The sequence below is a fragment of the Pan troglodytes genome, chromosome 8 (genome assembly GCF_028858775.2).
Source record: "Pan troglodytes isolate AG18354 chromosome 8, NHGRI_mPanTro3-v2.0_pri, whole genome shotgun sequence".
NCBI classification, from domain to species: Eukaryota; Metazoa; Chordata; class Mammalia; order Primates; family Hominidae; genus Pan; species Pan troglodytes.
Window position 1 is genome coordinate 26,197,224 of NC_072406.2, and position 23,164 is coordinate 26,220,387.

The 23,164-nt window shown below is 46.6% G+C and overlaps 1 protein-coding gene across 4 annotated transcripts in view; it reads right to left on the reverse strand.

Moving 5' to 3' along the window:
- SEPHS1 (selenophosphate synthetase 1) overlaps nucleotides 1-22,345 on the reverse strand; it is a 31,351-nt gene extending 9,006 nt beyond the window's left edge. For 2 of the 4 annotated variants that reach the window (XM_024346122.3, XM_024346120.3), the window contains exons 1-7: nucleotides 22,052-22,345; nucleotides 18,828-19,098; nucleotides 12,755-12,858; nucleotides 10,285-10,392; nucleotides 7,863-8,017; nucleotides 3,785-3,875; nucleotides 2,438-2,537 (exon numbers count right to left, since the gene is read on the reverse strand). In XM_024346122.3, coding sequence (XP_024201890.1) covers nucleotides 2,438-2,537; nucleotides 3,785-3,875; nucleotides 7,863-8,017; nucleotides 10,285-10,392; nucleotides 12,755-12,858; nucleotides 18,828-19,020 — 751 coding nt within the window. In that variant the 5' untranslated portion in view covers nucleotides 19,021-19,098; nucleotides 22,052-22,345. 4 annotated transcript variants of the gene reach the window in all.
- Between the last annotated feature and the right edge of the window lie 819 nt (nucleotides 22,346-23,164).

Sequence of the window (23,164 nt, forward strand, 5' to 3'; positions counted from 1 at the left end):
TGCACTCCAGCCTGGGCGAAAGAGCGAGACTCAGTCTCAAAAAAAAAATAATAATAATAATAATAAACGAATAAATAAATTATCCAGTCTTGGCTATTTATAGCAGTGTGAAAACACACTAAACATTCATTTTGAGTTAATCTTCATGAAAGGTGTAAGATCTGCATCCAGAATAATTTTCTTCATGTGAATGTCCACTTGTTCCAGCACCATTTGGTGAAAAGACTCTTTTCTCCAATGAATTGCCTTTACTCCTTTGTCAAAAATCAGTTGACTAGGCCAGGTGCAGTGGCTCACGCCTGTAATCCCAGTACTTTGGGAGGCGGAGACAGGCGGATCACAAGGTCAGGGGTTCAAGACTAGCCTGGCCAACATGGTGAAAACCCATCTCTACTAAAAATACAAAAATTAGCCAGGTGTGGTGGCAGGCGCCTATAATCCCAGCTACTTGGGAGGCTGCGGCAGAAGAATCACTTGAAGTCGGAAGGCGGAGGTTGCGGTGAGCCAAGATCCTGCCACTGCACTTCAGCCTGGGCGAAAGAGCAAAACTCCATCTCAAAAAAAAAAAAAAAAAAAAAAATCAGTTGACTATAATATGGACCTACCTCTGGATTCTCTATTCTGTTCCTCTGATCTATAACTTTTTTTTTTTTTTGAGACATGGTCTCACCCTGTCACCCAGGCTGAAGCGTAGGGGTATGATCACCACTCACTGCAGTCTCAACATCCTGGGCTCAAGTAATCCTCCCACCTCAGCCTCTCGAGTAGCTTAGACTACAGGAATGCACCAGGCGCAGCTAAAGAGACGAGATGGGGTCTCACTATGTTGCCTAGGCTGGTCTCCAACTGCTGGACTCAAGTGATCCTCCTGCCTCAACCTCCCAAAGTGCTGGATTATAGGTGTGAGCCACTGTGCCTGGCTATAACTTTCTTACAAGTAACAACAAATTACAGAAAATTTTTATTTCCAAATGAATTGTAAAACAATAGGTAAAAGATAATTGTGGTACATTTCTCTGGTAGAACATTATTTAGTCATTAAAAATTATGTGTACTGTGGCTCACGCCTATAATCCCAGCACCTTGGGAGGCCAAGGAGGGTAGATCACCTGAGGTCAGGAGTTCGAGACCAGCCTGGCCAACATAGTGAAACCCTGTCTCTACCAAAAATACAAAAATCCACCGGGCATGGTGATGCGTGCCTGTAGTCCCAGCTACTGGGAAGGCTGAGGCAACAGAACTGCTTGAACCTGGTAGGTGGCAGTTGCAGCGAGCCGAGATCACACCAATGCACTCCAGCCTGGGCGACAGAGTTAGATTCTATCTCAAAAAAAAAAAAAAAAAAAAAGTTTACTAGGATACATAATATGGGAAACAGTAGTCATGTCAAAACAACAAAAGCAGGCACTCCAAATACATATACTTATACTAACCATTACATAGTGAAAACTTATACTAACCACTACTTTAAAACAACAATAGTAAATCACCAGCCAAACATGAAAAAAAGTCCTGGAAGAATACATAAAAATGCTAGCTGGAGCTGTTTTGGGTGGAGGGACTATGGACAACTTTTTTCTGTACTATTTTCCATTTTCTAAAAACTTTTCTATAATAAGCATGTAATTCTTTTATAGTAGAAAAAATGTATAAAATAAATGGGAAGAGAAGACATATTAAAAAACGCTTTCTAAACATAGTGTGCCATTGTAAACTGTGGTGAACACTTTGGAAGACAGTTTGGCACTATCTATAAAAGCTGAGCCAGTACTGATCTCTTACACGTGCCTCAGAGGGCTGGGCCAAGGAGGTCCCTAGCAGTCGCCCCAGTGTGAAACAGGAGAGCAGAGAAGCCAGTGGAAAAATCAACACAGCCAAAAGGAATCTACTACAGCTACATGTAACAAGGAGACTCTCAGGAACAATGGTGAAAAAAACAAGTAAAAAAAATGCAAAACTAATTTGCTGCTTAAGAACACAAGGCCTGTGCAATAAAAATCTTCTAAAATGCAAGAAAATAAACACAAAATTCAGTGGTTACACCTAAGCAGGAATGCAGGGGATGGGTGGGAGTGGGGGCACTTCTAGACTTCCAAGGTTATGTTCTGGAAATAGCTCCAGTATCTTAAACTTTCTAAATTTCCATTCTGAATGGTTTGCTTCCAAATCTTACACAGGTAACCCACACAAATGCTTTCTAGAAATAGTTCCTCTGGTATGTCAGAAGTTAGGACTTCCTTCTTAATTATAAAGCACTGTAAGTCAGGGACCATCTGCAGTGATCTATGGAATGCCAACCTGGTACCAGGAGAAGACGGTCTGTAGTCACTGGCCAAAAACCTGGCCACCTACCCTGAGACAGTATGTGGCCAGAAAAGCCTAAGACATTTACTGTCTTGGACCCCTGGGACCGAAGCGCCCTTCCCACCTGTCATACCTGTCCTGTTGAGCCTCGCCATGTTCATCATCGCCTCCTGGTAGGCCAGCTCTACATCTTCTTGGGTGACCACTAGTTTAATCTTATTCCATTTCTCAGGCTGATAATAGAAATGTAGGTGAGGGAGAGAAAGAGAGGAAAATGTGATTAATCTTTACTTCTAGCAACTGAGAAAAACAGCAACTTTTTCTTATTTAACTTCTAGGGACTTTAATTCAGAAAACTGAATTTTCCAACTCTGGTTTTTCTGTGGATAGTATTTTAGGTGTCCATTAGACCTGTCAGCATGGCGTCTTTTCTGTTCTCATCCCACATTTCTGTAATCAAATGCTGTGATTTATTGGGTATGTGTAGTCTAGCGGGACACACGGTGGCACTGCTGTACATGCAGTGTAGTGTCCTGCTAGTGGAGAAAGGCTCCCCCATCCCTGACACTCCCTGCCTCACTTGCTTCCAGTTCCCTGCTAGCTCAGGCCTGGGAGGTGGGGCTGGAAGGCACCTCTGCGCAACATCCCCGCAGTGGCCTTCTGCTCTGCTCCCCATCACAGGGGGAGGAGGGAAAAACTGCTAAAGAACGTGGCAGCCTTAGAGAATTTCTCTACCCTGCTACATGAAAAGCTAAGATATACCAGGTTGATGAAAGACGTGCAATTATTGATTATTCTTTCAACTGTTTCTCAGGACTGGTAGTTTCAGATGATAGTTGTAGAAATTAAATGCACCATGATATGTGAGAATATACCCCAATCTTATTAATTTGTGAGTTGTTACGGCAATGAAGAAAACCAATCTTAAAGTATGATTATAGCTCACTGGAAAAATGACTCATGAGACATATCCTCATTATAGATAGATTCATTCTGCACAAGAGAATTATTTATCAAAATGTTCTGAGTTACTAATCAGTTTAAAAAGACAAAACTACCAAACAAAAACAACCAAAAACTGCATAAAACAATTTAAACTGTCAATAACCCTGGTTTTATTTATACCCCAAACACTACGCCTTCCACCAATTCTCCTTCATATTATTTCTTAGTGATGTTTAAGACATGAAAGACGAAGCTATCTCAGGGCCAAGTAAACAAAGCTAACCCCCTGCCGAGCAAATTCTTTACAGAAAAATCTTAAAGCTCCAAGCTGGGGCTTACCTACTGCAATCAAGCATTCAATATGCAAAACTGTTATTTAAAGACTATGAACAATTCCTAGGATTTCTTTAAGGACTTGACTAATATTAACTCCCTGGATATGAAACTAAAAAACCTCATTTCCCAAATCCGCCAACAAAAATTACCTGCAAACGTACCATTCCCCTCCCTCCCATCACAGCAGTGGTTTACTCACGATATCCAGCCACTGGTGCACAGCCACTGCCACCTGTGTCCCCAGGGGTTTTGTCAACACCAGCACGTCCCCTGGCACTGCATTGTCTGGCCTGAAGAAAAGAAAAGGGCATGTTCTAGCCAAACTAACCAAGGAGATGAGCTCATTGTTATTAACACAAGAGAAGGAATAATCTGTCAAAAATATATCTGCCTTTGCATTTACTTAAATTGAAGCCAACTACCAGCATGTATGGGACAGAGCCTTGCAACCTGCTACTGAGGCTATTGCTGGAACAAAACATTCAGCCGTCAGGCTGGACACAGTGGCTCATTTCTGTAACCCCAGCAAGATGGGAGGATCATTTGAGCCCAGGAGTTCAGGACCAGCCTGGGCAACACAACAAGGACCCCATTTCAAAAATAATATACATATTTTTAAAAAGAATGAAACATTTAGCCTTCAAACGTTTCATCAGGCCCAGATTTCCCCTCGACCACATACGAGTGTATGTGTAATTTTCACTACAGACCCACTAGCATTCAAAAGCTTCTGAAACAGAGAGTGCTTCTTTATGATCACTGATATGCTAGAGACTCAGGACGGATTTTTCGGCCCAGGGGTTTGGTGGATTTGCAGGCAATCTGTGGGTCTAATGTCTTGGTGATTTCTGCCTCCAGGTTCTCAAACTCAGACTGACCGATGGTGAGTTTCCTACCTGGCACCCAGATGCCTTGGTGGTCCCTGTCTTAGAGACAGAAGGCAATACTAAAAAGGCACCTCTAAAAGATGACAACTGGTGCCCCGAATGAAACATCTACCAGACTTGCATTCACACTACCAGGAAGCAGGTCTGAGAGTTGTGCCTTTCGCAGCTTCAGCAGCTGAGCTCCTGAATCGTTCCATTCCCCGATGCTGGCCTCCTCAGGTACTCACCCAAGTCGATGAAAACAAAGCCAGGGCCACAGACTTCAATACCAACACCCAGCTCCCCAGCTCAACCTATATCATTTGTATCCACTCTCAGCTTTGAAAAATAGAATTCTGTGACTACGCAAGAAACTTGTTTTCCAAAAACCAGACCTGAAGACATAAATGTCTTCGAATTCAGACTCAGTTGTACCATAAAGTTGATGTTCTTTTTTAATTTTTTAAAATTATACTTTAAGTTCTAGGGTACATGTACACAACATGCAGGTTTGTTACATAGGTATACATGTGCCATGTTGGTTTGCTGCACCCATCAACCCGTCCTTTACATTAGGTATATCTCCTAATGCTATCCCTCCCCCAGCCCCCTACCCCCGACAGGCCCTGGTGTGTGATGTTACCCGCCCTGTGTCCAAGTGTTCTCATTGTTCAACTCCCACCTATGAGTGAGAACATGCGGCGTTTGGTTTTCTGTCCTTTTGATAGTTTGCTTAGAATGATGGTTTCCAGCTTCATCCATCTCCCTGCAAAGTACATGAACTCATCCTTTTTTACGGCTGCATAGTATTCCATGGTGTGTATGTGCCACATTTTCTTAATCCAGTCTATCATTGATGGACATTTGAGTTGGTTCCAAGTCTTAGCTATTGTGAATAGTGCTGCAATAAACATGTGTGCATGCGTCTTTATAGCAGCATGATTTATAATCCTTTGGGTATATACCCAGTAATGGGATTGCTGGGTCAAATGGTATTTCTAGTTCTAGATCTTTTTTTTTTTTGAGACTGAGTTTCACTCTGTCACCCAGGCTGGAGTACAGTGGCACGATCTTGACTCACTGCAACCTCCGCCTCCCGGGTTCAAACGACTCTCCTCAGTCTCCTGAGTAGCTGGATTACAGGCGCCTGCCATCGTGCCCAGCTAATTTTTTGTATTTTTAGTAGAGACAGGGTTTCACCATGTTGGCCAGGGTGGTCTTGAACTCCTGACCTCAGATGATCCACCCGTCTTGGCTTCCCAAAGTGCTGGGATTACAGGCATGAGCCACCATGCCCAGCCAAAAGACTGACTTTTCTTAACAAGACATCAAACGTGGAAAGAAACTTCTCCAAAGAAGATACACAAATGGGTGGTAAGCACATGAAAAGATGCTCGGCCTCATCAGTCATCAGGCAGACACAAATCAAAACCACAAAGACATTCCACTTCACACCCAGTAGTCTGGCTAGAATCCAAAAGAGACAGGAAAACAAGTACTGGAGGGGTCACAGAGAAATTGGAATCCTCATACATTGCTGCTGGGAACGTAAAATGGCGCAGCCATGTTGGAGACCAGTCTGATGATTCCTCAAGTTAAACATAATTACCACATGACCCAGTCAATTCTTAGGTATACACCCAAGAGACTGGAACTTATGTCCACACAAAAACTTAGAATGTTCATGGCAGCATCATTCCTAATAGGTGGAAACAACCCAAAGGTCCGTCACCTGAGGAATGGCTAAATAAAGCAGGGTCCATCCATGCAATGGATTATACAGCCATGGAAAGGAATGCAATACTGATTCATGCCACAACACGGATGGACCCGGAAAACATTCCGCTATGGGAATGAAGCCAGACACAGCATGTCATACTGCACGATTCCATTTCCATACAATGTCCAGAACAGGCAAATCCTTAGAGACAAAAGCACATTCTTGGTTGCCAGAGGATGGGAGCAGGAGGGAAATGGGAGTGAGCTACAGGGCTTCTTTTTGGGGTGATGATAACATTCTGGAATTGGATAGTGGTGATGGGTGCACAACCTTGTCAATACTAAAAACCAACACATTGTGTACTTCAAAATGCTGAATTCTATGTTATGTGAAATTTTGTTATGTGAATTATACTTCAACTAAAAAACCTAAAATGTCAGCCGGGCGTGGTGGCTCACGCCTGTAATCCCAGCACTTTGGGAGGCTGAGGCGGTCGGATCATGAGTCAGGAGATCGAGACCATCCTGCCTAACATGGTGAAACCCCATCTCTACTAAAAATACAAAAAATTAGCCGGGCGTGGTGGCAGGCGCCTGTAGTCCCAGCTACTCGGGAAGCTGAGGCAGGAGAATGGCGTGAACCCGGGAGATGGAGCTTGCAGTGAGCCGAGATCATGCCACTGCACTCCAGCCTGGGCGACAGAGTAAGACTCCGTCTCAAAAACAAAAACAAAAACATCTAAAATGTCTTAAAAATAGGATTAAAATACTGACACATGCTACAAAATAGATGACCCTTAAAAGTATGCTAATACTATGCTAAGTGACAAAATCCAGGATGGAGCAGGAGGAGTGAACAGTGAGAGCAGAGGAGGATGGGGTTTCTTCCTGCAGTGATGAAAACATCCTAACATCAACTCCGGTAATGGCTGTACAACTCTGAGTATACTCCAAACCACTGACTCTTCAAATGGGTGAATGGTATAGTACGCAAATTATATCTTAATACATCTATTTTTTTTTTTTTTGAGATGGAGTTTCGCTCTTGTTGCCCAGGCTGGAGTGCAGTGGCGCGATCTTGGCTCACTGCAGCCTCCGCCTCCTGGGTTCAAGTGATTCTTCTGCCTCAGCCTCCCAAGTAGCTGGGATTACAGGCATGTACCATCATGCCCGGCTAATTGTGTATTTTTAGTAGAGACGGGGTTTCTCCATGTTGGTCAGGCTGGTCTCAAACTCCCGACCTCAGGTGATCCACCCGCCTTGGCCTCCAAAAGCGCTGGGATTACAGGCATGAGCCACCGCGCCCAGCCTTGCGTTCTTGTCTTTTTTTTTTTTTTGGAGACAGAATCTTGTTCTGTTGCCCAGGCTAGAGCGCAGGGACATGATCTCAGCTCACTGCAACCTCCACCCCTGGGGTTCAAGCGATTCTCCTGCCTCAGCCTCCAGAGTAGCTGAAACTACAGGCTTGCGCCACCATGCCTGGCTAATTTTTGTATTTTTAGTAGAGACAGGGTTTCGCCACGTTGGCCAGGCTGGTCTCAAACTCCTGACCTCAGGTGATCTGCCCGCCTCGGCCTACCAAAGTCTGGGATTATATGCGTGAGCCACTGCACCTGACCTTAATACATCAATTTTTAAAAAGAGAGGAGAGAGAAAAACAGGTCAGGTGATATGAAACAAAAATCAACTTACATGATAAATTCATTGGGCTGGCAGACAGTGGTAGCCACTCCTCCCAGGACAATCCAGGGGTTTAGTACTGTTTGGCCGCCTGTTACAGATGTTCCTGCTTCCTCAGCTGCGTCTTTAAAACCTTGGATAATCAGAGGCATCACTTTATCCCTTTCCTAAGGTTGAAAAAGGTACAAATAAAAAGTCAAAGAATTCTGTTCAAAACCCAGAAAATAAGGTTTTTACACTTACCGTTATAAAAAGAACCATAAAATCCTAAAGGAAGTCCTCAAAGTTTACAGACAGGGAAGGTTGTTAGGGGCCAGGCATAATCGCTCAGGCCTGTAATTCCAGCACTTTGGGAGTCCGAGGTGGGCAGAGAGCTTGAGCCCAGGAGTTTAAGACCAGTCTGGGCAACGCAGACAGACCCCTTTCTCTACAAAACATGTAAAAATTGCTGGGTGACCGGGCACAGTGGCTCATGCCTGTATTCCCAGCAGTTTGGGAGGCTGAGGCGGGCAGATCACCTGAGGTCAGGAGTTTGAGACCAGCCTGGCCAACATGGTGAAACCCCGTCTCTACTAAAAATACAAAAATTAGCCGGGTGTGGTAGCATGCGCCTGTAATCCCAGCTACTTGGGAGACTGAGGCAGGAGAATTGCTTGAACCCGGGAGGCAGAGGTTGCAGTTAGCCAAGATCGCACCACTGCACTCCAGCCCTGGGCACAAGAGTGAGACTTCATCTCAAAAAAAAAAAAAAAAAACATTGCTTGGTGTGGTGGCATGTGCCTGTGGTCCCAGCTATTCCAGAGGCTGAAGTGGGAGGATGTCTTGAGCCCGGGAGGCTGAGGCTGCTGCAGTGAGCTCTCATCACACCACTGCACTCCAACCTGGGCAACACAGGGAGATCTTGTCTCAAAAACAAACAAAAACAAAAGCTAGAAAATATTTCACATTGTCATCATTTTATCCAATGCTGGAAGATGTTCTAGACAACAATGTAAATAAAGCCCAGACACCAACATTGTCTGGACTCAGTGCACAGGACCAGCCCTAGGTCTGATGACTGCTGGAAGCCAGCTGTCCAGTGCTCCTCGAGAATCTCAAGACTGGCTTCCTAAGCACAGGTCCCCTGCCCTGCAGTAGGCATCCATCCTACCAAGGCTTGGCTGCAGGCTACGAGTAACCCACACTGACAGAGCCTGCGCCAAGACCACCATGCACCACTGATGACTACAGCCCATGTTCAAGGGCAGGAAAGAGCCTACTGGAAACTCAAGTTTCTCTAAGGCAGGGCAAACTGCTGGGGGCTCTTGGGACAAAAACAAGTACCTGTCTATCTAAATAGGAATTCATCTCTGGTTCAAAGAACAGGTTCAGGCAGCAAGGGCACAGAATGCTAGGCGATGACACAGAGGTGTGAGCCCCTGGTGGCCCTATCCCCTGTCACCATCTACATCCACGACATCCCCAGCCACAGCAGAGGGAGTGCCCTCTAAGTGCCACGTGTCCCACATCTGTAAGGCTGTGCCTGATTCACACTGAGGCACCATTACTATGGCCAAAACTTTATTTTAAAAAATGCACAGGTCGGGCGCGGTGGCTCATGCCTATAATCCCAGCAGTTTGGGAGGCCGAGGTGGGCGGATCACGAGCTCAGGAGTTCGAGACCAGCCTGACCAACATGGTGAAACCCCGTCTCTACTGAAAATATAAAAATTAGCTGGGGGTGCTGGTGTGCCCCTGTAATCCCAGCTACTTGGGAGGCTGAGGCAGGAGAATCGCTTGAACCTGGGAGGTGGAGGTTGCAGTGAGCTGAGCTTGTGCCACTACACTCTAGCCTGGGTGACAGAGTGAGACTCTGTCTCAATAAAACAAAAAAATATATACACAAATGCCTTGGGCCGGGCACGGTGTTTCACGCCTGCAAACCCAGCACTTTGGGATGCTGAGACAGGTGGATTACCTGAGGTCAGGAGTTCGAGAACAGCCTGGCCAACGTGATAAAACCCTGTCTCTAATAAAAATACACAAATTAGCCAGGTGTGGTGGTACATGCCTGTAATCCCAGCTACTTGGGAGGCTGAGGCAGGAGAATTGCTTGAACCCGGGAGGCGGAGGTTGCAGTGGACTGAGATTGCGCCACTACACTCCAGCCTGGGCGACAGAGTGAGACTCCTGTCTCAAAAAAAAAAAAAAAGTCTTGGTTTCAGTCTACTGGGAAGAGAGAAAGGGAGCAGGTGGCAGAAGTGCAGAGATGAATAGGCCAGGCTTCCTCATTTTAATTTACTGGTAACTGCCAAAAAGTGGAGAGCCAGAAGGAGTGCAGGGAGCCATATGGCCTGGGCTCCTCGCTTTCTAGATGGGAAACCAAGTCTAACCAAGGCCAGAGATGCCACCGGGACAACACGGACCAGGCAGCAGCCAGGTAGCTCCTACTTACCCTGTCGGTCATTTTATTACTGACTCCAAGGAGCATCAGCATATTGTCACATTCCGTGACCCCCATTGCATAGAGGTCACTGAGGACATTGGCACACGCTATCCTGCCCTGGGAAGAGAGGGAAACGTGAGAAAGGACGACCGGGGACTTTCCATCTGCAGAAACTGAGTGAGCCATGGAGTGGACTCCACAGAGAACGTGGGGACTTTCCAGGAGTAGCAGCTACTGGGATGGGGTCCTCAGTTTCTATGATTTGCAGACTGGCAACCTTTCCTGCATCACAGAGTCACTAGGCCATTCGTTTTTTCTCAGACATTCCTGTTACCACCTCTTTCTTGTGCAGGACAAAGAATGTACCAGTTTTTCTCCATTCTAAATTTTAGAAGTCTGCAATTTATTTAGATAGGGGAAGGGGTATATGTGCAGCGAATGAGGAGGAGAAGCAAGGTTAGAACCGACAGTCTTGGTGGAAGAGCTATGGAGCGAAAAAGCCTGCAAACAACTCTCCTAAAGAAAAGTTGGAAACAGCCACATATCCCAAACAGATTCTAAAAATGGCTGGCTTTAGTGGTTATAGAGACGGAGATAGTCTTTGTGCACTTGGATTAAGTAATGTCTGCAGCTTAGGCTGGGTGTGATAGCTCACGCCTGTAATCCCAGCAATTTGAGAGGCCGAATCAGGTGGATCACTTGAGGCCAGGAGTTAAAGACCAGCCTGGCCAACATGGCAAAATGCTGTTTCTGCTAAAAATATAAAAATTAGCTGGGCATGGTGGTGTACACCTGTAGTCTCAGCTACTTGGGAGCCTGAGGCATGAGAATTGCTTGAACCTGCGAGGTGGAGGTTGCAGTAAGCTGAGATCGTGCCACTGCACTCTAGCCTGGGCAACAGAGCAAGACTCTGTCAATAAACAACAACAACAAAAAAAAAACAAAAAAAAATTTTGTAGCTTCTTTTCAAGGATGTATGAGATAAACAGAAAAATCATCTTAAGAAACAAATAAAAAAATACCCAGGGCTGAAGTCATATTGTTTTCAAAAGAAAAAGAAGCATTTCCCAGTAAATGATGTCATTTTATTAGGAACTTTAAAATACAATTCAACAGAAATGTGGTAATGAAGATTTTTTTATTGCCACTGGAGATTTTTAAAAGTTAAGTTGCCCTTATCTAAATTTTTATCTTTTGTAGACAATAAAGAGAAAATACAAATTTTCCTTCTGACATAAGGATAATCAAACTCCCAAGTGTTATCATTTCCAATAGCTGTTTAATTGCTTGCTTTATGCTTTCTTATACATTCCTGGAGGTCAGCAATGCAGCTCAACAACCATCTGTGGTGTGGCCGCACTTTCAGTACCATCAAGCCAGTCCACAAGGCCAACAGGTGGTCTACAACTCGCACAAGCCAATCGCTAGTTAGGGGGGTGGTGATTTAGCGCCCCTTCTGTTCTGGGTGTTCTCATTTTAGGAGATGCTGGAAAACAATGGACTGTGGTTTTAGCCATCCCTGCCACCTGGTCATGTGGGACCTGGGCTGTGGCTTACCTGCCCAGTCTCAAGAGTATTGCTCCAGAGGAGAAAACGGACGGATGTGCGGAAGAAATATAGGTTTCCAATAATCTGGTATTTGTCACTGGTACCTGAGGGTGAACACCCCCCACGTGGCTGCCTCATGATAAAGTCCCTACAGTGCAGCCTGATCCCACTGTCCTTGCCACACACGAAGAACACCTGGCATTTTATAGCAAACCGGATTTTCCTAGTCTCTCCACTGGCTCCTCCTGGGTGGTGGCAAATTGGGGTTAAAGGTTGGGTGGATCAAAGGGTGGCTGGCTGCAACTACGCAGTGAACAACTGGGGAACACACCTCAGCAGTGTATCATCAGTAGCCAGGAACTTTAACTCAGTGGTCAGAAACCTACTATGTACAGCGGCACATCACACGGTGGTGGGTGTGCAGGTGGCTGGGTTGAGTGAATTAACCAGATATCTGAATTAATGTTTGAGGCATCTAATTGTGATGAGATACTAGCTCCTTAATCTCTTGAAGGAAACATTTAGGATCAGTCCTATTACAGGACAGTAACATCTCCAGCCTAAAACACAGGGGTGATGGAGGTTACCAATGTCAAAGAAGAGAAGGTGCAAGAAAGAAGAAAATGACAAAAACAGGCCATTGACACGCTACTAAACAAGAGGTGTTCTTACTCACAGCATGTACTCAGGTGCAACAGCAGCAGAGGGCCTTCCCTGCTTCCTCCCTAATTGCTTTATGCCCAGTGCCAAGTGTGGGCAGGGGACAGGCCCGACTTCAGCAACTGCAGGAGTCTGGGTAGGGTGGGGCAGTATAGTCGGGATATAACAGAAATAAAACCAAAACCCCACAGATACATACAAAACCCCAGCCACAACCCAAACCAAACGAATAAGCCCTTCCAGTCACAAAAACACATCGGCTCACGCTTACCATCATGTAAGGGTCGTCTACGATCGGGTAAATGTAATCTGTGGTTTGAACCAAGGAAAGCCCACCATGCCTCAAAGGAATGACACAAGTATCCATTCCAATGCCTGTGGAGATGGAAGTCATTAGCATCCAAAAATAAAACGGGAAAGCCATTTCATTTTATATCACCAGTGCTCTGAACAGGAAGAGCTCATAAGATACTTATGGAAACTGCAGGCTGCCAATGAAGCCATGTGTTTCCTATCAAGAAGCGTAACTGAAATAAACGTGAAACATATCCAGCTTAGGATAGAAAATACCAATGAAAATGTTACTCATCAAGACTCAACTCCAATATGGCATAGTTTTAATCCTTAATGATGCCTTGAATAAAAATCTTTTTCACTGTATGACTTTTATTATTTTACTGTATTACTGTAGCGTGTGACTGGTACCATATACAACTTCTTTGAAGATGAGAATCCTATAAATGGAACTTGGGTTATCTTAACTATAGTTATTTTGCGTACATCTTTATAGACATTATCGTATTGTCCCATCAGAAACTATGTAAAATATTTTTACATTGAAAAATGCTATTATTACTTATACATTTTAGTCAAAAGTGAAAATGACACACACACATGAAATGAAAGGACAAATCCCAATCGACAATTCAACGGAAATTTCCAATCAAGCCTGGATATAAACACTCTGGCATCTATGTCAGAGGGGTCCCAAGACCACCAGTAGTAGTCAAGATAAGCTACTCCTTGTCTTGGAGATAAGGCTGTACTCCTTTCAAAATTACTTGTAATGCAGGCATTTTACAAACTCAGACTAGCATTCCCACCAAGAAAGCTGAACACAGTGAGCAGCCCTACACCCCTCAGAAGGACACTCTTCTGTCCTCTTATGAGGACAGCTGTTCCTTGGTATCTGTGGGGGACTGGTTCCAGGACTCCCACAGACACCAACATCCACAGATGCTCAAATCCCTGATTTGAAATGTCCCAATATTTGCATATAACCTACACACAGCTTCTCACATACCTTAAATCATCTCTAGATCACCTATGACACCCAATATGATGTGAATGCGATGTAAGTATTTGTTATGCTGTACTGTTTAGGGAATAATGACAAGACAAAAAAAAGTCTGTGCATGTTGAGATGCAACCATCCACTTCTTTCCCTGCATATTTTCAGTCTGTGGTTGGTTGAATCCCCTACGAGGATTCCGCAGATACAGAGGGGGATGCTGTACTTCTACTTTGCAGCCCAATAGCCAAAAGCAGGGAAAAAGCCAGAATTAGGACAAAAGGAAGCAAATTATGTGCCTGAATCTACCCTGTAAATTCAGAATTTCAAACAAGTTTAAATCATATCTGAATCGCACTAAAACGACCTTTAATATTCTGCGTAAGTGAAAGGGCCGTGAACCACTGCCTCACTTGGTCTCATGACAGCAGCAGACCTCACAGAGGCCGGTCATGGAGGCACCAGATCTTTCCTGCCGCAAAAATGAAATCGCACTCAATAAAAAGCCATAGTCTGTGAAGACAGGCTGATTTTTATCACACTACATAACAAAGCAGAAACTCTTGCTGGAAGACCTCGCTTAGGGAATGGAGAAGTGAAGTGAAGTTCAGAATGGCAAGTTTCAACAATTTCAGGCACTGGATCAGTTTTCATTTGTCAGAGGAGAACGTGTGAGATAATTCACGTAAACAGCCCATGGGCACAACCTCTCAGAAATTTGTCTCACCACACTCTTTAGCACCTAAATAGAAATACCACTCTTTAACTCAATGGATTCTCCCTAAATGGAGAATCCGACAAATTAAATTCCGACAACTGGTTATTCTGAGTATATTATTATTCACTTTGGAAAACAGTAAGAGGCAGTTTTCTTTCAGGCTTCCATTTAAACTGGAGGACTACTGAAAGAGACACTAAAATTGTTGCTGAATGTTAGCTTTAAATGTTCTTAATTTGAATAATCTTAAATTTGAATTACATACATTTGATTTGTAAAGCGCTTTATTTCTAAACTTAGCAAGTCCTTTGATCAGAGTAACGGGGGACTCTTGAGCACGCCCCTAGGGCTGAAAAGCAGCTCTGTTATCCATGGTTTCTCTTTCACACCTGTGCCACCATAGTCTACTAGAATAGGGTCTGGTGCTGTCCAATGTGGTTGACACTAGACACAGGGGGTGGCTGCGCATCTGACAAACAGGTGCTGTAAGTATAAAACAGACAACTGATTTTAAACACCTAGTACCAAAAACCAACATCTCATTAATAATGTCTTATATATACATACTGAAAAGACATTTTTATATATTGTGCTAAATAAAATAGATTATAATTAACTCCACCTGATTTTTGTTATCGGGTTTTTAAAAATATTACTTTAAATTTGAAAATTACACATGTGGCTTGCATTGTATTTTTGGACAGCATTGGTCTGCAGTGATTGGTTTAGAAATCACCAATCACATTTCAAGGAAGGAAGAGAGAAGGGGTGAGCCTGAGATGCCCATAGGCCTTGAAAAACTAGCGTTTCAAATGGAAAGACAGAGGGACGGTCCAGAGGGATGGTAACTGGGAACAGAGGAAAATGCCACAGGGTCGGGGAAGCCTTAAATACTAGACAGAACAGTTTAGGTTTAATGACCAGGAGGCAATGGGCAAACTTGCTGGAAGGTTTTCAGCAATACTGACATCCTCCATCAGAAAGACAACCTAAGTTATCACACCACTACCCACCCCCAACCCCCGCACCGCACCCCACCCCCAGCAGCAGCAATCATTACTTGATAGCTCCTAGGCACCAGGCAACAAATGTCTCCGGTTCTAAGGCACACTTCTTTCAACATTTCTTTAATTAGGACACATTTAGTAATCGTGTGTACATTTAAAAGCTATTTTGGTTAACCCTTCAATTAACACCATTTTTGAAGCCAGAAAACATGACATTTAATTAGAAAAAAGTTAAAAACATAAACAGGCCGGGTGCGGGGGCTCATGCCTTTAATCCCAGCACTTTGGGAGGCCGAGGTGGGCGGATCACTTAAGAGTCAGGAGTTCCAGACCAGCCTGACCAACATAGTGAAACCCTAACTCTATTAAAAATACAAAAAAATTAGCTGGGTGTGGTGGTGCGCGTCTGTCATTCCAGCTACTTGGAGGGAGGCTGAGGCATGAGAATCAGGCCTGGGAGGGCCTTGAACCCGGGAAGCAGAGGTTGCAGTGAGTTGAGATTGCACCACTGTACTCAAGCCTGGGTGATGGAGTGAGACTCTATCTCAAGAAAAAAAAAGATGGCCGGGTGCGGTGTCTCACGCCTGTAATCCCAGCACTTTGGGAGGCCGAGACAGGTGGATCACGAGGTCAGGAGATCGAGACCACTGTGAAACCCCGTCTCTACTAAAAATACAAAAAATTAGCCAGGCATGGTGGCCGGCGCCTGTAGTCCCAGCTACTTGGGAGGCTGAGGCAGGAGGATGGCGTGAACCTGGGAGGCGGAGCTTGCAATAAGCGGAGATCGCGCCACTGCACTCCAGCCTGGGCGACAGAGCAAGACTCCGTCTCAAAAAAAAAAAAAAAGTTAAAAAAATAAACATACAGCCGGGTGCGGTGGCTCACGCCTGTAATCCCAGCACTTTGGGAGGCTGAGGTGGGTGGATAACCTGAGCTCAGGAGCTTGAGACCAGCCTGGCCAACACCGTGAAACCCCGTCTCTACTAAAAACACAAAAAAATTTAGCTGGGTGTGGTGGCATGCGCCTGTAGTCCCAGCTACTTGGGAGGCAGAGGCAGGAGATCATTGCTTGAACCTGGGAAGCGGAGGTTGCAGTGAGCTGAGATTGTGCCACTGCACTCCGGCCTGGGCGACACAGTGAGACTTCATCTCAACAACAACAACAAAAAAGGTGAAAAACACCCATACATATATACCATATATACTGGTGTACAGAGAGTATACACATACATGTATTATATATGTAAGTACAGACATACATGGCACACCTACACACATTTTTGGTACAACAATGCAAAACAGTAATCTTTTTTTTTTTTTTGAGGCAGGGTCTCACTCTGTCTCCCAGGCCGCAGTACAGTGGTGTGACCTCAGCTCACTGTAGCCTCTGCCTCCCGGGCTCAAGGGATCCTCCCACCTCAGCCTCCCGAGTAGCTGAAACTACAGGTGTACACCAGCAAGTCCAGGTAACTTTTATATTTTCAGTAGAGACGGGTTTCACCATTTTGCCCAGGCTGGTCTTGAACTCCTGACCTTGAGTGATCCGCCCATCTTGACCTCCCAAAGTGCTGGGATTACAGGTGTGAGCCACCGCACCCAACCCCAAACAGCAATTATTATTTTATAGATTAGGAAGCTGAGGCTCAGGAGGGCTGGGTGACATTCATGACATTATATGAGTGACTAGTAAGTAACTGTGCCAGAGGAAGTTATAAATAGTAATTCTTACTTTATCCCGTAATGTTTTAATTTCATTGGTTTTTGAGCATTAAGTATTAATAGCTTTTTTTCTTGACAGTTATCTAACAGCTTCCTCAGTATATTCTCATTTCTCGACAAATAAGCCAACATCAAACCCAGCTCGCTCACGTGGTATTTCTCCACAGCTTGGCCATCAGCTGGACGGCAGGAACTGTTTTCAAACTGAGCTCCTCAAAGTCCTGCAGGTCACCAGAGACTGGGGTGTAACATTTCTTCCTTTCCAACAAAAGCAAGTCTGCTTTTATCTGCTTTCTCTATCTGGGAGTAAAGGAGACCCCAGGCTCATAACCAATGAACCTTACAAAATAATGGGCAAAAACAAATGAAATGAAAACCTTGGCTGGGTGTGGTGGCTTACACCTGTAATCCCAGCACTTTGGGAGGCTGAGGCAGGCAGATCACCTGAGGTCAGGAGTTCGAGAACAGCCTGGCCAACATGGTAAAACTCCATCTCTACTAAAAATACAAAAATTAGCCGGGCATGGTGACAGGGGCCTATAATCCCAGCTACTCAAGAGGCTGAGGCAGAAGAATTGCATGAACCCAGGAGGCAGAGGTTGCAGTGAGCCAAGATCACGCCACTGCACTCCAGCCTGGGTGACAGAGTGAGAATCCATTACAAAAAAAAAGGAAGAAAACTGATTAAGTCACACAGTAATTATCGAACATCCAAACCTCCGAAACTATGCGTCCAACACAAGAAAAGTGATCACAGTCTTGTACTGTGTACTTAATAAACTGCACAAGAAACATGAATAAACAATATCCCAGGAGCCCAGAATTTGTTTCTAAGCTCTGTGTTTGGGAAAAGTGAAATCACTCATGACATCAGGAATGTAGTAAAGAAAAAGACATTGCCCTGGTTCCAGATGACATCCTGGGGTCAAGAACAGATCCATCCAGTCCTGGGTCTGGAGCAGTCCCACCTCCTCACCACAACACGCTTTTCGCCCGATGCACCCTGCAGAGAACCCCAATGCCCTCCTGACACAGTCACTGCCATCCAAGTACGGCACAAGAACCCTAAGGCTGGAACCGCCTTTCCTAGGGCAATGAAGGGAATGTGAGCATTTTAGGAGTCCTTTTAGGAAAAGGGAATAAAGTATTTCTGCTTAATCTTCAGCTAACAGAAAATTCAATTTAATTAAAATTGAAAATAAAAATTAAAAAGTTTTTACTGTAATAACAATCTCAATTGCATACTCCATGATTTAAAAACTGTCAAGAGTACCCCTCTTGATGCGTTTCAAGTACTTTCTCTACATAAGTTACAAGAACATAACATAGCAATCATAACATTGATTGCTCTTCTAATCCTTCCCACAAAAATTAAAAAAAAATAACAGAGGGGTACGATGTACACTATTTGGGTGATGGCTACACTAAGAGCCTAGTCTTCACCATTATGTAATATATTCATGTAACAAAACTGCATGTGTATTACCCAAATCTATAAAAGCAAAAAAATTAATAATAAAAAATAAACAGGCAATATGGGAGGCGAGAAATCCAGTTTTTGACTCACTGATTGGATCACAGACCATCAAAGAAACACTGGGTTACCTACCAAGCCTTGGCATAACGGCTCCCAGAAACTGCTCATCTTCTTGGAAGTGGTTCTCCTGTAAAGATTCCAGCAATTTTTGCAGGACATCTTGGGGCACTTTGCAGCCTGTGCCCTTCAGTTCAGTGAATCTGGTTAGCCGGAAGCTTTTGTCCAATTCGTAACTTTCCGGGTTAAAGGACTCCCGCGTAGACATGGTTCTTGGGCCCCGCTCTCCTCACAGCTCAGCCCCTCCCCTCCCTCTGCGGGTTGGCTGGGTTCTTTATGGATCCACCTGGGTGTCACCAAAACACAAAGATGCCATGAAAAGAATTCCCACTGGAACCTGCCAGCGAATCAAGTGAATACATGACAGCGAAAAGTCAATGTGACAAGGGCTGAAATCATCAAGACCACTTATATTCACCACAGCAGTGCATATGACAAAATAGATCTTTTCATAAAGGGACTGTGTCAGCACAGACATCTATGCAAAATCTGACATCTGGACTGTGGTTTTAACTGTGGCAAGAGGGCCAGCCTGCAGGTTCACATGACACCATGCCACCTTGAACAGCAAACCCCAAAGGTTCTTCTAGGACTCAGCATTAGAACAGCACCTCTGGGCACTTCATGTGTCAACCTGGAAGCACTGTGGTTCAGAAAGCGGCGGTCCTCGCTAAGGTGACTTTTCCGCAAAATCTTTTGCTTCATCACATAGAAGAATGAAACGCCCAATACAAACTTGTCAGAAAAGGGCATTAATGTAAATGCATTGGACAAAATTCTTCACGATGCTAAATCCTAATTTTAGAAAAACACGTTTTCCCTCTGAGCCCAAAGAATATACAACACAAGGTTGGGCGTGGTGGCTCATGCCTACAATCTCGGCACTTTGGGAGGCCAACGCGGGTGGATCACCTGAAGTCAGGACACCAGCCTGGCCAGCATGGCGAAACCCCGTCTCTACTAAAAATATAAAAATTAGCTGGGCGTGGTGGTGCGCACCTGTAATCCCAGCTACTTGGGAGGCTGAGGCAAGAGAATCGCTTGAACCTGGGAGGCGGAGGTTGCAGTGAGCCGAGATCGAGCCACTGCACTCCAGCCTGGGCGAGAGTGAGACTCCGTCTCAAATAAAAAATAAAAAAATATACAACGCAATCCAAAACTAATAGGAGTCCTCTCTAAAGGGCACAACTTAAAAACTACAGTGGCAGTTTAACACAGTAAGGTCTGTGTTCTTCAGGCGAAAGCCTGGAAAGTTCTCTGATGTTTTCACGCAGTGCTATTTCCTAGAAAGCAAACATCCAGCCCAACAAACTAGTAACACATCATTAACAAAATATGCTACTCCTCATTGACATTTCATTGCAGAACCGAAACAATAAATTAAGCCATACTAAATCACCAGCATTTCGGCCCTGTGTACCACCGTTAGGTTTCTGGAACAAGCACTCCTACGTTTTTTAGCCTTTGGGGCTAAAGGAAAAAACAACATGTGTTCCTCGAGTTTACAAACCTCCAGACTGATACTTTATTGGGACTAGAATTACAAACACCCCAAGTTTTAAGGTCGGTTTCTCCTATAAAATTTATGATTAAGAACATAATTCCCATTTATAGAGTTTTCCATCCCTTGGGACGCACATCGCTCATAAATCTCACGAAGCCCGAGTTTGGGCAGTAATCCAAACCGTCTTCACGAAAACACGGTTTGAGATGAGCAATGATTTCGGTGGGAAACGTAACAACTGAACAGGAGTCAGCCTTCGAACACGATTCCAAGAAGTCTCCCTGCCCAAAAAGAGCAGGCGCTGGCCGCAAGTGACAAGAGACGAGAATTTTGAAGCCATCTTAGAGTTATGGGAAAGTTTGAATACCACTTTGACTTGGAAGGCGTTTCAACAAAAACAACAAAGTCCTTTCCTCAAAAAACACCTCGCATTTAACACAGCCTCACCCCTACCAGGAAAAAAAAAAGAAAAAGAAAAAATCCAACTCACGAGGCATCCAGTTATTTTCCTACCTCCTATCTATTCCTCTCCTGGCTCCCAAAAAGGTGGGGAGGGGAATTGTGTGGCTATCACTTCCTTTTAAATTACTATCTTCTCAAGAGTTTTAAGGGTGGAAAAAAGTTTAAAACACCTTGTATCAGGAAGGCGCTCAGATTTAAAATTCCAAATGGTACTAAGGACACAAATCAGCCTCACATCCTAATGAAAAAAGTACTAGATTCTTACATTTTTGGAGAGCATGGGAAGGGAGGGGGGTGCTGGGGGAAATGTGCAGTGATTAGGGAACCAGGGGGATCCATTTGCATTAATAAGGGACGGTGCCCGGCGACCCCGCAGCCACATGTTTACGCCTTTAAAACAATGGCATGAATATTTAAAGCAACGTTTAGCCCTTTCCTTCCCGGGCACATTTCCATGGTTTGGTTTTTTTTTTTTCCTCCAACGAGCGTGGGGAGCCGGGGAGCCGGTCAGCGGGGTGGGCCCGGCGTGCTGCCCCGCCAACCCCGGACCTACCTCCCCGCCGGCCCCGCACAATGGGGCGCGCTCTCCAGGACGCCCGCGTCGGAGGCGGCCGGGGAGGGGAGCAAGGAACCCGGGGACACCTTCAGGCTCAGGCTCAGGCCCTCGCCGCCGCCTCGGAAGGCCCAGCAGGCCCGGGCTGCGGGCCGGCGGCGGGGCGGAGGCGGCAGCTCGGGGCCCCGGCCGGGCCATCCCTGTTCGGGCCGGCGGGAGGCGGCGGGAGCCGGCGGGCACCGCGCGTGCGGCCCAGGAGCCGGGGAGGACGCCGGCACCCACCCGCCCCGGGTCGACAGGGCCCGCGCGGAGAAAAGGGGAGGCGGGGAGGCCCCGGAGGCACGCCGGGACCCCAGGCCGGCCGCTCCCGCCGCGCGCACGGGCCGCCGCCGCCGCCGCGCAAAAATGTCGGCGGGCGAAAAAATTAACCCCTGCGTGGCCGCCGCCGCCCTCCCCTCCGCTCCTCCCCGCCCTCCCTCCCTCCTTCCCCGGCCCCGCGCGGCGGCGGCGGCGGCGGCGCGGGCGGCGCTTCTTTTTTAAAGCGGCCCCACCAAGCCCGGCGCTGCCCCTCTCCAGGCAGGGCTGGCGGGGCCGGCGGCGCGCGGCTCCCCGGCGGTCCCGGGCGGCCCGGAGGGGGATTTGCAACGGCCGCCGCGGGCCTGCGGACCCAGATTCCCCTTTAAGCCTGCGCCTCCCCCCCGCGCCGGGCCCGCCGCTTACCGGCTCGCTTTGCGCCCTCCGCCTCCTCCCGAAAACGGGCCGCGGGCCGCTCCCACAATGCACCGGGCGCGGCCGGGCTCCCTTAAGCGTCGCCTGAATAAAAATGCCGCGCCCGACGGCGGCGGCGGCGGCGGGGGCCCGGGCCCGCGCCTGGGCGCCGCGGGGGCTCGCCTGCCTCGGCGCGGCCCTGCGGGAGCCGGGCCGCCGCGCTCCCGCCGGCTGGGCGCGCGGGGGTCCTTTAAGGCCGGCCACCTCCCTTTAAGAGGCGGCCCGGGCTGCTGGGTGGCGGCGTGCGGCCCGGGAAGGGGGCGGGGGCGCCGTGCAGCCCCGAGCGCGGCAATGATTGGTCTCGGGGGAGGGGTGGGGGGTTGCAAACCCGAGGAGCGGTGGCATCCGTTGCATGATGCAAAAAAGGATTGATTTCAAAAGTTGCGAGTTGCATTGGCAGCCGCCCTTGGCGCCCGGGCCACCTTTTTCCCGGGCCCCGCTGCAAGGGCCGGGAACGTTTCCGCCACCTGGCCGGGCTCGACCGCGCGGCGCTCTGCGGGGCGCTGTCCCTGCTCCCCGAATGCGCAGCGGAGCGTCCTGGAAGACAATGACCATGGGAACAATTTGCACAGGAGGCTAGGAGCCCAGGAAAAGCCGCCTGGGCGCCAGGCAGAGGTTTTTTGAAAACACAAACGGCGCGTTAGATGCTTGGGGACTCCCAGCATCTGTCCTTCCTATTGTTTAGCTCGGCTCCGGAGTTCACGGGAGCCTCGTGAAATGTGGAGACGTCCTGCAAAGTTTCTTGAACACTCCATGTGCGTGGTAGGAAGTCGAGGAAAAAGGTTTACGGTTCCCCCGCTGGTTGCATTGTTTGTCCTGCACATGTTCGAGCGAACATGGCAGCCGCAACCCTGGATGTGTTCGAATTGACATCGAGGGGGGAGCTTCACGTCGTGAAATAACTTTTTTCCGGGCTGTCGAGATTCTAAAGCATTGCTGATGAAAATAAAGCAAATGCTTTCAGATATCGTTTAGGGCTTCCCTCTAAAACAGCAGTGTGCAAGAATGCCGATCGAACTTTTCTAGGCAGTAGGTCAGCATTTTCCAAATGTATTTGGGAGCAGA